Genomic DNA, 15,427 nt, shown 5'->3' on the forward strand with positions numbered 1-15,427 from the left:
CAATATAGTATAAAAGGAAAAAGAAATGAACAACAAAAATATTGCAGTGCACTCAGGTTGTAATACACAATACGTAAATATGACACTACATAATAATACACAATGTAAGACTAATACATGCTGTAATACATAAATGCAGCGGAGAAAAAAAGAACTAAGCCGTGGTTTTAATAAGTGAAGTAGAACATACTTGATATCAACAGCGTATCGACAAGAAATTTTCCTGGCTGAATTTGGAGGCACAATACAGTTCTGGAAGAAAGTATACAATATAAGCAAGTCTTACACTGCTGATATATATATATATATATATATATATATATATATATATATATATATATATATATATATATATATATATATATATATATATATATATATATATATTTTATTTATTTTGCTTCTTTGCAATGTTGTTTACTTTCTCGCACATAATCGTAAGTTTGAAAGGGGCAAATAGAGAACTCTCAAGGCGAACTTGTATTATTATTGTGTTGCGGTTGTTTGAGTCCTTGTCGAGGTGAATCCAGTCCTCTGTTGCGAATATCTGGTGGACTACTTGGCCAGTCTTCGTGGGCCTATTCCGAAGATAGTGCAGTAAAAGTAAAGGAGCCATATCCAACGCACATGATAGAATCTATGTGAAGCTGCGGATCAAATATTATATGCGACTAACAGTGATGAGTAGAATTCATCTTGAACAGCTCGTAATCTTGCGCAATGTTATTCCACAACAAAGTACCAACTTAAAAGTAATGACAATTTCATGTAATGCCATGAGCAGGCAAAAAAACGTATTTCACGTATTTCTGCGCGAAATACGTGACAAGAAAATCCTAGCCTGTTTCGTTGACGCGGCACAGTACCCAACCAGGAAGGCCTTCGTTGCCACCGCGATCAACAAGCAAGGTCAAGTGAGAAACGCTCTCACAGTCAAGACCCACAAGTCCGAGATAGCAGAACAGGTTGCCATCGCACTCGCGCTCACAGACCCGACCACCACCCACGTCTACAGCGATTCACGCTCAGCCGTCAAAGCCTTTCAGAAAGGAACAGTTGCAAGACAAGCCCTACAAATAATCAATCGATCCGCACCGCTGCAGCATCACACCATCTGCTGGTTCCCGGCACACCTCGGAGAGATCGAGGACGCCCCTTGCAATCTCAATGAGATGGCTCACAGGAGCGCGCGAGACCTAACCTTCCGCGACGCCACCTATTCTGGTCGTGACCATCCCAGCGAGAATCGGGACCCTCCCTCCACATATAACGAGATCATAAAGCACTTTTATCTAGACCGCAGAATATACAGCACACCTCACAATAAGCTCACCAGGCCTCAAGCCCTGACGTTCAGAATGCTTCAAACAAACACGTACCCCACGCAGAACAGACTACATCACTACATGCCTGACCTATACAAAACATCACATTGCGAAAATTGCCATAGCACACTAGGCGTACGTCACTTGCTCTGGCCGTGTGGTCGGACCCACGCAAACAAGGATCAAGACTCCGCCAGGCTACAAGACGCATTACGCAGCACGGACCTGGCGGAGCAGCTCTGGGCCGTCCAGCGAGCCCACGATGCGGCCAGGGAGTTACAACTCCCGGTCCCAACGTGGGAGTAGCCCGCTCTATGGGACCTTGCGCCCCGTAGCTCGCAGGACCTTTCTATAAAGTTACTCCATCCATCCATCCATCCATGAGCAGGCAATATAGGTCACTTGGTACGTTACTGAAAAGACAAATTGTTGCTGGTTGCTAGCTGGCATTTTAGACTACTTGGGTCAATGGGCATGTACCGCTGGTTTGCCTGCCCGAACGGACAACTTTGTCACTGCATTTAGGATATTGACATGTGCCCATACTTGATCGATCCCCCAGAGTGGCTGTGTCAATGCGACACAGGGGTTATGTAGCCTAAAATACCGTAAAGCGATATCACCTCATTCGCAACAGACACCTCCATGCCCAGCGCGGATGCTAGAAGTAAAGCAATAGCAAGGAAGTTGCAGCCGGGATACTAGGGATATTCGAGTGGGTGGGAGGGTGTTGCAAGGGGGGGGGCGCAGTCAGAACAAGAAGATCGACGACGATGCCTTCCCGTCCAGCGGGCAGACCTCCACTCTAGCACACATGCTCCGAGAGCGCCGGTCGAGGTACTCCAAGTTCAGCAAGGAGGAGTGGGACTCGCGTTTGCGTAGCGCCACTCTAACCAAGTGAATCTTAGCTGTCCGGCGTGCCTGTGACCGGGCCGGGTGACCGGGTGGGCTAGACCTGCCAGTCCCGACATGGGACTAGCCGGGTGCGCGACGAGTTCGCGTCCTCACCGTAACTCCATAAAGTTATATGGAGTTATATTATTGCCATCGAAATTTGGCGCGATGCCAATGTCGTGTCTAGTTTACGGTTGCACCTCCCGTCACCATCCCAGCAGGGCAATGCGGATTTTCCGATTTCCGTCGGTAAAACTCGATCGACCGCGCCGTGAAGCCTGGATTAGGGCTGCACTTTGTGACAGGTAAGTATTGGCATGTGCAGTTTATCTCTGTTTTTGTGATCACTGACTCGTACGGATAATCTCGACGAAGACGCATATGTATGTTTGAGCTAGCGAAACAAAAGATCTCCGAGCTCGCGCGACTTGGTTACAAAGTGTTTTTTTTTTCCATCGTCTCTGTGGGTCCGTCGCTAGAACGCCGTCATTTCGCAACTTCACATCGTGCACACTTGCAGCTTTATAAACGCTCAGAGAATGCTCGTGATGTTGGCGTAGTTTTCCGGCTGAGCCAAGCTCACCTGCACTGCCGGGCTGACGTGGGAAACAGCGTGCACTGTGGAAATGGCTGATAGTGCTAGTTAGCAATCGTTGCTAGTGGTCGTTTCGTCACCCTTGTCGGCACAAAGTAAAGTAATATTTACTTGCAGAAGGCTTTTATTTTCGTTTAGCGAATCGGGATGTAGTACGGTGTGTATTAAGGCTCATTTTCCTGTGCGGCGTCTTCTGGAGTCGAGTGGTGCTCATTACTGTGTGACACATTACAGACATCTGGACTTCATACTGACAGGTGTACTTGTTTATCTTTTTCGGGTGACCGCTTTTCACCGTCAAACAAATGTTATCGCTCAGCGCAGGACGCGCCCGCATGTTTCCGAAGTTTCTCGGATGTTATCGATCGATATTAGCTGTCTGTCGTAACGAAGCTTGTGTAATCTATCTGCATGTATGCGCGACGCGAATCGTGTAGAACTTTCTGGTTTACGCGCGGGCATCCACGATTACTCTCGAGCGTTCGATGGCTTATGTATAAAAGCTGACACGCTTGACCCGCTGATCAGATTTCGACGATCGCGGACACTGTTCACCGCTAACGTCGCGCTTTAGATGTAGCCTGTTTTTGTGGGCACAGGTTCTGCCAATAAAATTTTGTTTCGTCATTCACAGTATTGCTACTGTGTTCTTTGCCGTCCCTACTACGTGACAATATCGACGCTATTTGTGTACACGCATCAGTTCAAAAACAACACGCGGTCGACCACTATGTTCGTACCGCGGCGCGTTCTAACAGGAAAACAGGCGCCCCACAAACTGGGGGTATCACCAAGTTTGGTCATTCTGTCCATTTTCTTTTTGCATTTTTGTAGATGTACACACACTTTATGTGGGTAAATAACGTATGCAACTTGGCATTCTGTTGGCCTCCCCATTGCCTGTGTATCTATGTATGCCTAGCACATGGCACACCATAAAGCAAGACATGCAGTGGTGAAACGTGATATTCGCCCGAACAACTACACCTCGTGCCCTATTCGAGTCATGCGTTTTTGTGCGTACTCATACTGTTTTATTACTTATTCACTTTACCCCACATGTACAGCGGTTTCAGGCCAAGGAGGAGCTTGTAAAGCGTTGCCGAAGCTTTTCTTACAGCCATTTGTCACAATGCAGAGACCTCCGGGTACAAAGCATTCACCAGCGTGTTCGATGGCTAGCTGATGATGACAAAATATGACGGCGCGTTACGTTGTTTCAGTCTTGTCTCACACGCTGCATGTTTGGTCGCGCGTCTCGCGTGGGGCGGCTGTCGCGACGCGCAGCCGTGCCTGCCGAATTGTTTCTCGTGGCCACCGCACGATGGCGCCACAGTGCATCGCAAAAGCCGGATTACTTGTTTTATTTCTACTTACTCTTGTTTGTTTCTTGTTATCGTTAATGTACACGTTGAAATTAATTGTTTTATTAGAAATATCAAGTTTACACCGCTCTTGGCTCATCTTCCTCAGAAAGTAGGTGCGACAGTACTAATGGTTGTCGCCATCAATAATTGGAAAGCGCCGCTTTTACAAACCATGACGGCACAGCTTTAGTCTCCACATTCTGATTGCTGTCAAGGATGTCTCAGTGTCTCCTTATTCGGGACGTACTGGTAAACTAACCGTATCTTATTTCTTTTTACAATTCTCTCTCTTTCTACGATTGTTCACTCCAATCGATACTGCAAGTAAGTACGCGATACTTAATCCGCATAGTACTGCTCTAACTATCACGTCAATGCCTCCCTAATTATGAGAGAAACTATATTGTTCTTTTCCCTCTACCACATGACATGGGGGTGCGCGAACAACCCGAGAGATCGCAAGTACAGCAGCCGTCAGCAGGCCAGCGGGAGGCTCTGCTGACTTGCCACAACCCTCAGGACCTGCTTTGGTTGTTGGAAATTGGGCCAGACTGTCGACAGAGAGCCACAATTTCCTGAAATAAGGAGGCCACTCACCTAGGGCAACACCCCCTAAGCATGGTCGTCCACTATAAAGTTTATTCCATCCATTCTTGCTGGTTGCCGCTTTTAGCGAAATAATTCTGCCACGTGAGAGTTTTGAAACACAAACGCATGCTCAGAGCGGCAGAATGCGAGTGCAACCATTTATTCGGAATTATGCATGGTTCTGATCGCTTCGGCTCGAATGTCCTTCCATAGGTCCATGAAGGAGGACTCCTTTTCAGCCTCCAGAATCCGATTCTCCATCATCCGGAGCAGGTCGGGTGTGAAGTACTCCTTCCAACCTCCTACTTTGCCACTCCTCACGAACGAGTACTTGTTCTCGTCTCCTTCATAGCCTTCGTTGCAGATGATCTTCTTCCGTGAGAGCACCTCGTCCCACTGGGGTGTACCTTTACCGCTCAAGTCAACCACCACTACGCTACGCATGTAATCGGGCTGCGATCTTTCCAGCACTTTTTGGAGCGATACTTCGTCCTTTTCCAGAGCCAGGCCATACTTCTCTCCCAGGAAATAGGCCAGCCTAATCACGACCTCGTGTGGGTTCTTTTTGAGTTCCTCGTAAGTCGCGAAGAACACGTTCGGCTGTTCCCTAAGAGCGTATCCCGCGGCTACGTGTTTGAAATAGTCGCCGTAGCCGAAGTTGCCACTTACAAAAGCGTCGACTAGGTCTTCGAACGTTCCGTCATGAAATTCGAAGGAGCTAATGTTGATCGCCATTTTGTAGAAGGAGACGCAGACATCCCATGGATTGCGGGCGAGGTAGACGTACTTGCCTTCTCCGGTCATTGTACGCTTGTCCAACGGCAGGTGTGTAGCGAAGGTTCTCAGTGGTAGAGACGAGGTCCAGTCCGTGATGTCCATGTACTCCAGGAAGCGCCATTCTTTGGCGAACTCCTCGTACGAGGTGATCGGTTGTCCTTCCCTGAGCATGAGGTGCGTGATGTACATCAACCAATGCGTTCCACTCTTCGGGAACGTTGTTTGCACGACGTCTCCGCTCTGCGCTCTGAACTTGAGATTTTCTCTTAGCCGGTCTGGATTGATGCTAATACATCTTGGAACTCCGTCGATTATTTGGTGGGCTAGCCGGCGCCGTTGCATCGTCACCAGGTGCCTCTGAAAACAGCAGTAGATCGTTATGAGCGTCTCGTCAAGAACTTTTTTTGGAGAGTGTGATGTGTTTAATAGACAGTAAATAGAAACACGAAATCTTGGCAGACTGATAAGAACTTTTTGAAAGCTCGATTTATCGCAAATTTGCGGGTATGTGTAGATTAATGGTTCAAAAACTAGGGAAAGTTCCCTCACTCGAATTTCGTGCTAATGTCACAGCGCTGGCGCGCCACACAAATTTACGGATTTCAAAGTCTTCGTAATTAAATTAGCGTTCTCGGGCTATTTCGCGCAGTGTTTGATGCCCCACCATATGCTTATGTACCTGTTTTTCCCGAGATCCTCAAAGAAGAATGAAGCCTCTAGAATTTCTCCTGTGTGGGCTAGAATCGAACTAACGTCACACGGGTTACTATAAGAAAGCAGCCCAACGCACTAGCGAGTTGCGCCATGATTGAAGTGGATATGTGCCATTCTTCGACGAAGCTCTTTCACGCCAAGTCAAGTCGCTGGGTATGCGGCCAGCGAGGGAACAGCGACGCATATTGGAGGCCACGCGCGAACGTTTTGCCAACGCCGCTAGAGGGCGCAGTGTGTTCAGCCGGAAGCGCGAGAGACGAGCCCTGCTGCAGCAGACGCCTCATGAAAGGCGCGTTTTGGGGTTGGTAATACGTTGTATTGCAGCATTGCTTCATTGCTAATCGTTCTTGCGCTGCTTCGAGCTCGCTACGTATCCCGTGGCGTGAAGAGTAGTTTTCGCTCACTGCAGGGCAAAGGCCTCTCCCATACTTCTCCAACAACCCCGTATATATATATATATATATATATATATATATATATATATATATATATATATATATATATACATATATATATATATATATATATATATATATATATATATATATATATATATATATATATATATATATATACTTCGAAAATATTTCACAGGATACTCAACCTTGGTATATACGAAGAGCGTCACATAAAGTTGCAAATTTCTAGTTATTCCATTGTACGCTCAGCACATGACGTGGGATATGCTGTACACATGCTGGAACGCTAAGTTACGACGAACACGCGTAAAATCACTAACGTGGAAAAGTAATCAGGGCCTTCAATTAAGATAAAGAAAAGGAAAATCACAAGAGAGAACTACGCATGGGTTTGACGCGAATAAATGGACGCCAGAATTATTCCGTTACCTAAACTGCAAGTGGCAGGGTATGTGGTCGACAAGATAAGAACGATTGCGTTAAGGTTAAATATAGTGATACTTACTTAAAGGGTGCTTAATGGGGATATAATAGTTAATAATGAATATAAGCTGTTGAGGTCCTTTGATAGTGTATTTAGATCTGTTTATTTAATATGCCAAGCGCATGTAGACCTTCAACGTCGCATTAACATCGCCTGGCATAAAAACCAGTTTGCGGCTTTAGTTACCTCAGATATATGTAAAGCCTATGATATTATTGAACCTAAAATATCATAATTCGGTTACAGGGCCACGGCTTTCCAGGTTACATTGTAGCATGTTTGAATGAATTTTTTAAAGAGAGGGAATTGTATTGTTTCCCAAGTGGCTTTCTTGGGAATATTTCATTGAGCAAAATCGCTGTTCACTCAGGTGTCAGACAACATTGCTTTTTTTTTTGCTATGCCTAGTGACATTTACTCCCTTTACCAAATTTTGCAGTCGTATCTAAGGGAGCTGGTAGGCTAGCTAGATAACTAGCCTTCCCAGTACACTCATCAACTTCAACTTCAACTTTATTTATTCACCTAGTATACACTAGAAACGTGCTTCTCGGCTAAAAGCTGCCATAAGCAGCGTGACTGGACCCAAGAGACGTCGCTTAACTTTAATCTAGATGTCCCACAACTAGAGTCACTCTCAAGTATCGGGGAAACAGGACAATCAATGAAGGTCAGACTAAACGGACACCGCGCGGACACAGCTGAATAGCTTCCCAAAGCCGTCGCCGAGCATTTCTAACCAGGTCATAACTTTGATGAACTGAAGCTCTACATCTTAAAGTCAAACTTCCGTTCTGAACGAGAAAGAAAATACAGAGAATCATACCTTATCCATAAGTTCAAGACATTGCAAGAAATAGGCATAAACGTTTCAAAGGGAGCTTTAGAATCTATTCGCTATGCTAAACTTCAAGCTATAGGCAACAACAGTTAGTTGTATTTATTGGCGTACCCCCCCCCCCCCCCCCCTTCTTGTTCTTTTCTTTTTTTTTCTTTCCATTCCTCCTCCCCTCCCCCCCCCCGTTTTTTTTCAGCCGGCGTGTCAGACGCTCTTGACACGCCGGCTAACACGCATGGGTTAAAAGACCGGGGGTGGGAGGTGGCCCTGGCTTTGACCTTGTGCAGCGCGCTCCTTTACTCTCAATTCGACACGTTCACAAACCTTCGCTCGTTTCCGCACCCTCCCGCCCCACACGCTCTCCCCTTTAGAAGAACCTCACCTATATATACTGTGGCGAGGAAAGCGTACGTCGCCTTGAAGAAGACAAGTCCACTTGTCGAAACGTTGGCTCCTGCATTCACCTTGTTCACGTTTTGCTCAACTACCTTGCAGTTATTTATTACGGCACTCCTAACTGGCGGCCCCATATTCAATATATTGCGGCAAAAGAATTTTGTGCAATTTAAGTTTTGCCCAAACTGAGTAATCGAAGATAGCGTATGCGAAGATAATTACTTTCTAGGTTATATATAGTATGCCCGTTCGTCCGGTATTAGAATTTGGCTGAGGTGTGCCATCATAGACGCTTCGGTCACTGCTTTTATTAGAACGAGAGGCACTACGCTCGTGCTTAGGACGTCCAAAATACGTTAAAAATGACGTATTATACCTGGAAACAAGAATGCTTCCCATTAGTGTCGATTTAATCTTCTGATCGTTCATACATTCTAAAGACTATATGAATCACAATTAGGCCGTCCTCAAATAATGTTCACCTCCGATCCAGAATGTTTTATTTCCCGTTCATTGGCCCAGGTTTAAGACACTACATATTATATTTGTGCAAACACTACTTGAGCCACTAGACGTACAGATTCGCGATATGCTTCCAAGCAATAGGCATTAAAATCCCCCTAAATTGCATTCAGTTACGTTTTTCCAAACCATGCGTATGTACTACCATACGTCACCTGTAACGGCATATTACAGGACCATCTGAACACAATAGCAACAAACGTGATCATTGCGACAGATGCATCGCACGGCGAGGAAAAAGCTCGCATTCGAATATTTTGCTCTGCACTCAACGGCACGAAATCAGGTTGCCTGATTTCGTGCCTATTTTTCTGGCTGAGCTTGTAGCAGTCATTCTAGCTTTACGTAAATTAGACCAAAAGACTACAACAGCTGCTACTGTTACTGACTTTGTGCTCTAGTCTTACCGCGTCTAGTGATTCACCTATTCTAAAGCCCTCACTCGCTAGTTCCTGCCCATCTGCAGTGTGTTGATTTGATTCGGGTACCAGGTCATAAAGGCTTTTTTTATGAAATTGCAGATTTACTGGCTAAGACGTCACTTTTCCGCCCAGTCCTTCCTATTCTACCAGTGACGGCACAGATCACGGCGGCTAGGTTTCGGATACGATGAATTATGAAAGCCTTATTAGACGCAGTACTCACTGCTTCTGATGATTATAGGCACCTAGCATTTCCTTGGCCTAGTGATTCTCGGAGCACAAAGATGCTCCTGGTCTCCCTCCCTCACAAAATTACTTTGCCGCCTTCAATCCCTGAGCTTTACTTACACAGGTCGGGTTTGGTGCCCTCCCCTCTCTGCTCCTTTTGTATTAAGGAAGAAACAATCCATCACTTTCTTCTATATTATCATTGCTTTTCTTAAGCAAAAGAAAGTAGAAAATTGGAAATACCTCTTCGAAGACTTACTCGACATAACAAAACCTGTTATTCTTTTATTTAACCTGCCGTGGTGGCTTAGCGGCTATGGGATTGTTACGGAAAGATGGAAGAAGAGAGAGGACGAAGAAGGATGGGAGATGCTGGCTTCTGATTGTTGTTGGTGGCCAGCCATTTTAACTACTCGGATTCAGCCTGTATATATATTGTAAAGATAGTCTTTCTATACTCGCAACATCCCCGTAACATATTGGTGGGAAGTGCGGGGTACCATGGCTGGAAACGGAGCTCGGAAGTGGAAGTTGCATCACCGTCCGAGCCATGAATGGCGGGGACCACACGGGATCAATGTCGTTGCCGCCTCCAACGTCACCGTCGCCAGCTGCGTCGCTGTCACCTTCGGTTGTGGTGGTGCAACCCAAGGATCCTGGAACCTTCTGCGGGAGCAATGGCGCCGACCTCGAAGAGTGGGTGGCTGTGTACGAACGCCTGAGTGGAATCACCAGATGGGACCGAACGCTAATGCTAGGTGACCTGTTGTTCTGCTTAAGAGGCACGGCAAAGGTGTGGAACAAAAACCATTAAGAGGAGCTAACCAAATGGGACCAATGCAAACAGACGTGGACAGAGTTGTTTGGCAAACCAGCCGGCCGTAAAATTGCCGCAAAGCAGGAACTGGCCTTCCGTGTCCAATCCCCCGCGGAGTCATACGTCTCGTACATCCAGTACGTGCTGGCACTTTATCGTAAAGCCGATCACAACATGACAGAAGTTGAGAAGGTCGGGCACGTGCTTAAGGGTATGCTGACGACGCCTTTAATCTGCTCATGTGCAAAAGCTGCTCTACAGGTGATGCTATCAATAAAGGGTGCCGACAATTCGAGCAGGCCAAAAGCCGCCGCGTGTTGCACCCATTCGCCAGACTTCCCAATACTGCTGCAACGTCGACGTGTTAAGATAAAACCGCACAGCAGGATGCATCGTCATCACAGGACGCGGTGCGAATCGTTCGACGCGAACTGGATACGATGACGGCGCTGCGAATACGGTTGAACCGTATTCGCAGCGCCGTCACTGAACACTCTGAAGTCGCCGACCACAAAATTGCTTTCAAGGAAACTGAAATCCTTCAAACAGAAACGAACTGGCGAAAGAGACTACTACTGGAGTCATGGCACATTCAGAATACGGAGAATAACATAAACCGTGTGAAGGGCAACCTACCCTCGGTCTATGTCCATGGCCTTGGCGACATGACGAAAAGAAGAAAAGGACGCACAGCCAGATAGACTCCCGCTCGTTTCACCAACACAGAACGTCGGCGCGACCCTGTAACCTCCCCCCCCCCCCCGCGGCCCATCAAGGGCACCCTCGTGAGCACTCCAGCCAGCACCGGTCATCGCAGCACCTTGGAAGCGGTCAACAACACAACCCCCCTTTCCTTTTGTTCCCCCCCACCTTTCCGTCTGTGGAGTGTCTCCCCACCTCCCGTGTTCCCCCCCCTCCTTTCTTCAAAAAAGACGCTTTAAAAGCGGCACACCGCCACCCCCCGAAGAACAACCCCCTGAAGAAGGAGCCGAATGGGCTCCGAAACGTCGGGCTAATAAAATTCAGTTATTTGGTTGGAGTCAGTCTCAAGTTCTAATTCTGGTTGTTCTTGGAAAGTGTACTGCGCGTTGAATTATAGCCGGCCTCCCTACTTCTGTTCTCTTTGCTGTGATCGACAATTGCCATCACGACGTTATCCTTGGATTGGACTTTTTATGCACTCATTCTGCTCCTATCAACTGCGCGAACTGCGCGTTCAGTAGAAACTGCCTCAACTCGCCGATGCTCCGAGCACCGCCCCACCGCACTTGTGCTCGCTTCAGGATGTGCGCATGTCACGCGAAGCAGTTGCTTACGTCACTTTTGACCGCCCAGCCACAGGTTCCTGACGGTGAATATGTGCTTCGCCCCATCATCGAAGTGCTTTTGACCCCGAACGTTGCGGTTCCGCATACGTTGGTCACGGTTACTAATAACAACGTCGTTCTACCGCTTCTGAATTTCAGCCTGTGCCCTCAAGTGATTCCGGCCAGCATGTTCTTAGCCAGCATTTCTAGTGGTTCCGAATTCGACATTGAGAGTGTGAATGCCGAAGGTGGCTTATTAGCGCCGATTGCAGCTCGCAGCTCTGGTTCCTTAACAGATGACTTCGCGAAAATGATTGCACCTGACCTCACATCTGCATAGGCCACGGACATACGTCACCTACTTTAATCATACAGTGACATCTTTGATTGCGGCGACATGCCTTTAGGCCAAACATCTGTTGTTCACCTCCGTATAAACACTGGAGGCAAGAATCCTATTCGTCGGCGTCCCTAACGGTAACGCATGCTGAAAATCAAGTCATCGAATAAGAAGTTGATAAAATGCTCCGCTATGGGGTCATCGATCCATCAGCCAGCCCTTGGGCTTCGCCTGTCGTCTTTGTGAAAAAGAATGATGGTACCGCGCGTTCTTGCGTCGACTAGCGCCACTTAAACGAGATCACGCGAAAGATGTCTGCCCACTACCACGCATCGATGACGCCTTGGACTGCTTGCAAGGAGCTAAATACTTCTCGTCCATCGATCTTCGATCCGGCTACTGGCAGATTTCATTCGATGAAATGGGCCGCGAGAAGACTGCCTTCATCACCACGGATGGCTTATATCAGTTCAATGTCATGCCCTTTGGCCTATGCAATCCTCCTGCGACATATGAACGTATGATGGACTCTCTTCTGCGAGGCTACAAATGGACCTCCTGTCTTTGTTATCTTGACGACGTTATTGTTTTTTCTCCCACGTTCGGCAGCCACCTTACCCGACTCGCTGCAATTCTTGCGGTCTTCCTCAAAGCTGGCCTTCAACTGAACTCCACGAAGTGTCACTTCCGGTACCTACTGGGTTGGGACACCTCATTTACGCATCTAACCAGATAAGGAAAAAGTTGGCGCTGTACGCAGTTTCCCTGTGCCACATTATGCTTCTGAAGTGCGCTGCTTGGTCGGCCTGTGCTCTTACTTTCGCCGTTCCGTCGAAAACTTCGCCGACGTCGCTCGGCCTTTGACAGACCGTCTAATGAAGAACACGCCGTTCTAATGGGGCCCTGAGCGGGCTCCCGCGTTAGCCGCTCTCATTGGGTTTCTGACAGCCCCTCCCATACTTGCCTACTTTGATCCGTCTTCACCGACCGAAGTCCACAGCGGCTATGGCATCGGCGCTGTTCTCGCACAAGAGAATGGTACCGATTGCGTGATAGCTTACGCCAGCCGCCTCCTGTCACCTGCCGAGAGAAATTACTCCATCACCGAGCGGGAGTGCTTGACTTTAGTTTGGGTTGTCGCCAAGCTCCGGCCATATTTGTATGGCCGCACGTTTTCGGTCGTAACAGACCACCACGCATTCTGCTGGCTGTCTTTCCTTCGGCACCTGACTGGACGGCTTGGTCGCTGGGCTTTGTGGCTCCAGGAATTTTCATTTAGTGTCCATTAAAAGATTGGACTTCTCCACAAGGACGGTGACTGCCTCTCGCGTCACCCCGTGGATCCTCCCGATCCTGTTGCGCATGATCCGGTAACCTGCGTGATGGCTTTGACTAACATGACCGATATGCGCGCTGAACAACAACGCGACGCATCCTTACGGTCCATCATCACCGGAGTGCAATCTGGCAGCACCGACGGCACGTGCCACATGTTCGTACTTCATGACGGCGACCACGGTGCACTTCGACAGTGACTTACAGATCACGGCCGCCCGTTCTTATATCGAGTTGTTGACGACCTCCTCGAGTCCGCTTACCCGCTGTAGTTGCTCAGTGGCTATGGTGTTGGGCTGCTGAGCACGAGGTCGCGGGATCGAATCCCGGCCACGGCGGCTGCATTTCGATGAGAGCGAAATGCGAAAACACCTGTGTACTCAGATTTAGGTGCACGTTAAAGAACCCCAGGTAGTCTAAATTTCCGGATTTCCCCACTACGGCGTGCCTCATAATCAGAAAGTGGTTTTGGCACGTAAAACACCATATTTTTTTTCGAGTCCGCTTGCCACTGAGCACAAGCTGTCCACCACCTACCACCCCCAAACGAATGGTCTTACGGAAGGTCTCAACCGAACAATCACAGTGATGCTGTCGATGTACGTCGCAAACGATTACAGCGACTGGGACGCCACGCTAGCTTACGTGACGTTCGCGTATAACTCGTCCCGACACGACGCCGCAGGTTATTCGCCTTTTTATCTCTTGTATGGTCGCGACCCCACATTGCCGATTGACACCATCCTCCCTTCTGTGCCGCGTGTTGCAACTGAGTACGCTCTTGAAGTCATCCATCGCGCTCACATGGCACGTCAAGTCGCCCGCTTATTAGCTTCACAGCATATACAAAAAGAGCGTTACGACCGCTGCCATCGCAATGGTGAGTTCGCGCCAGGTGCTTGGGTGCTCCTCTGGCTACCATGTTGTCGGGTTGGCCTCTCCCAGAAGCTTCTCTCTCGCTACACAGGGCCTTATGAAGTCCTACGCCAAGTTAGCGACGTAGATTACGAGATTTCGCCGCTACACTTTGATGCATCCTCAAGTCAGACGCCTGTTGACGTCGTGCACGTTTCGCGGCTGAAGCCGTACTTTGCTTCACCTACCATTTCCCGAAACGGCGCTTTGCCACCCAAGGGTCCTGTTACGGAAGGATGAGAGAAGAGAGAGGAAGATCGGAGACGCTGGCTGCTGCGTGTTGTTGTTGGTCCGCCATCTTAACTATTGTGACTCAGCCTGTATATATATATTGTAAATATTGTTTTTATATACTCGCAACATCCCCGTAACAGTATTTCGCTGCAAAGCACGTAGCCGCGGGATCAAATCCCGGCAGTGGCGGCGGCCACAATTCGACGGGGGCGAAACGCGAGACGCACTAGTCCCGTGCATTAGGGGCACGTTAACTAGCCCCAGTTGGTCAAAACTAATCCGGAGTGCCCCACTACGGCGTTCCTCATAATCAAATCGTGGTTTTGGCACGTAACACCCGTGAATTCTATGCTCTCCATTATTTCCTATGGGGCCTCCACTTTGGGATTCAGCCGCAGGGACGTTTTCTCCGCTGTGCAAAAAAAAAAAAAAAAATGTTATGGAATCCAACCGAATGCCCTCCTAAATTCTATCTTTTCTTTTTGTGCAATGTTAAAGTAATTATTACTTATTCGATGGGACCTTACTGATTTTACTTTCACAGATCATTTTAGGTTCTACAATTTAAGCCCCTAGATACTCGGAAGTTTATTGATTATAAATTGGAATAATTGACCCAATTTTCTGGCCAAGCCCCTGTAGAGAGTAGGAGCCACATACTTGTTAGGAAACAATATCTCATTGATACGAGTGTTCGCTGTCCACGAGTAAATAAAAACTTCTCTTAGGGGTTGTTCGAGTTGAGTGTGTCATAGCTTTTTACGTTGCTGTGCAGCATGCATTGTGGCTCATCAGCGTATCGCTGAAGCGCCAAAATACCACAAGAGTTGGTTTTCTTTTGGCCTGGTGAGACAATATTGGACCCTTGTGGCTTCACGAGAACGGAGGCTATGGCGAACACTAAGGACAC

The 15,427-nt window shown here is 47.8% G+C and overlaps 1 protein-coding gene across 2 annotated transcripts in view; it reads right to left on the reverse strand.

Moving 5' to 3' along the window:
* Positions 1–4,913: 4,913 nt before the first annotated feature.
* The window catches only part of LOC135903276 (sulfotransferase 1B1-like), a 57,196-nt gene continuing 46,682 nt past the window's right edge, over positions 4,914–15,427 (reverse strand). For both annotated transcript variants that reach the window (XM_065433690.2, XM_065433691.1), the window contains exon 2: positions 4,914–5,903. In XM_065433690.2, the coding sequence (XP_065289762.1) occupies positions 4,929–5,903 (975 nt within the window). In that variant the 3' untranslated portion in view covers positions 4,914–4,928. The remainder of the gene's footprint in view (positions 5,904–15,427) is intronic.

This window comes from Dermacentor albipictus, chromosome 2 (genome assembly GCF_038994185.2).
Source record: "Dermacentor albipictus isolate Rhodes 1998 colony chromosome 2, USDA_Dalb.pri_finalv2, whole genome shotgun sequence".
NCBI classification, from domain to species: domain Eukaryota; kingdom Metazoa; phylum Arthropoda; class Arachnida; order Ixodida; family Ixodidae; genus Dermacentor; species Dermacentor albipictus.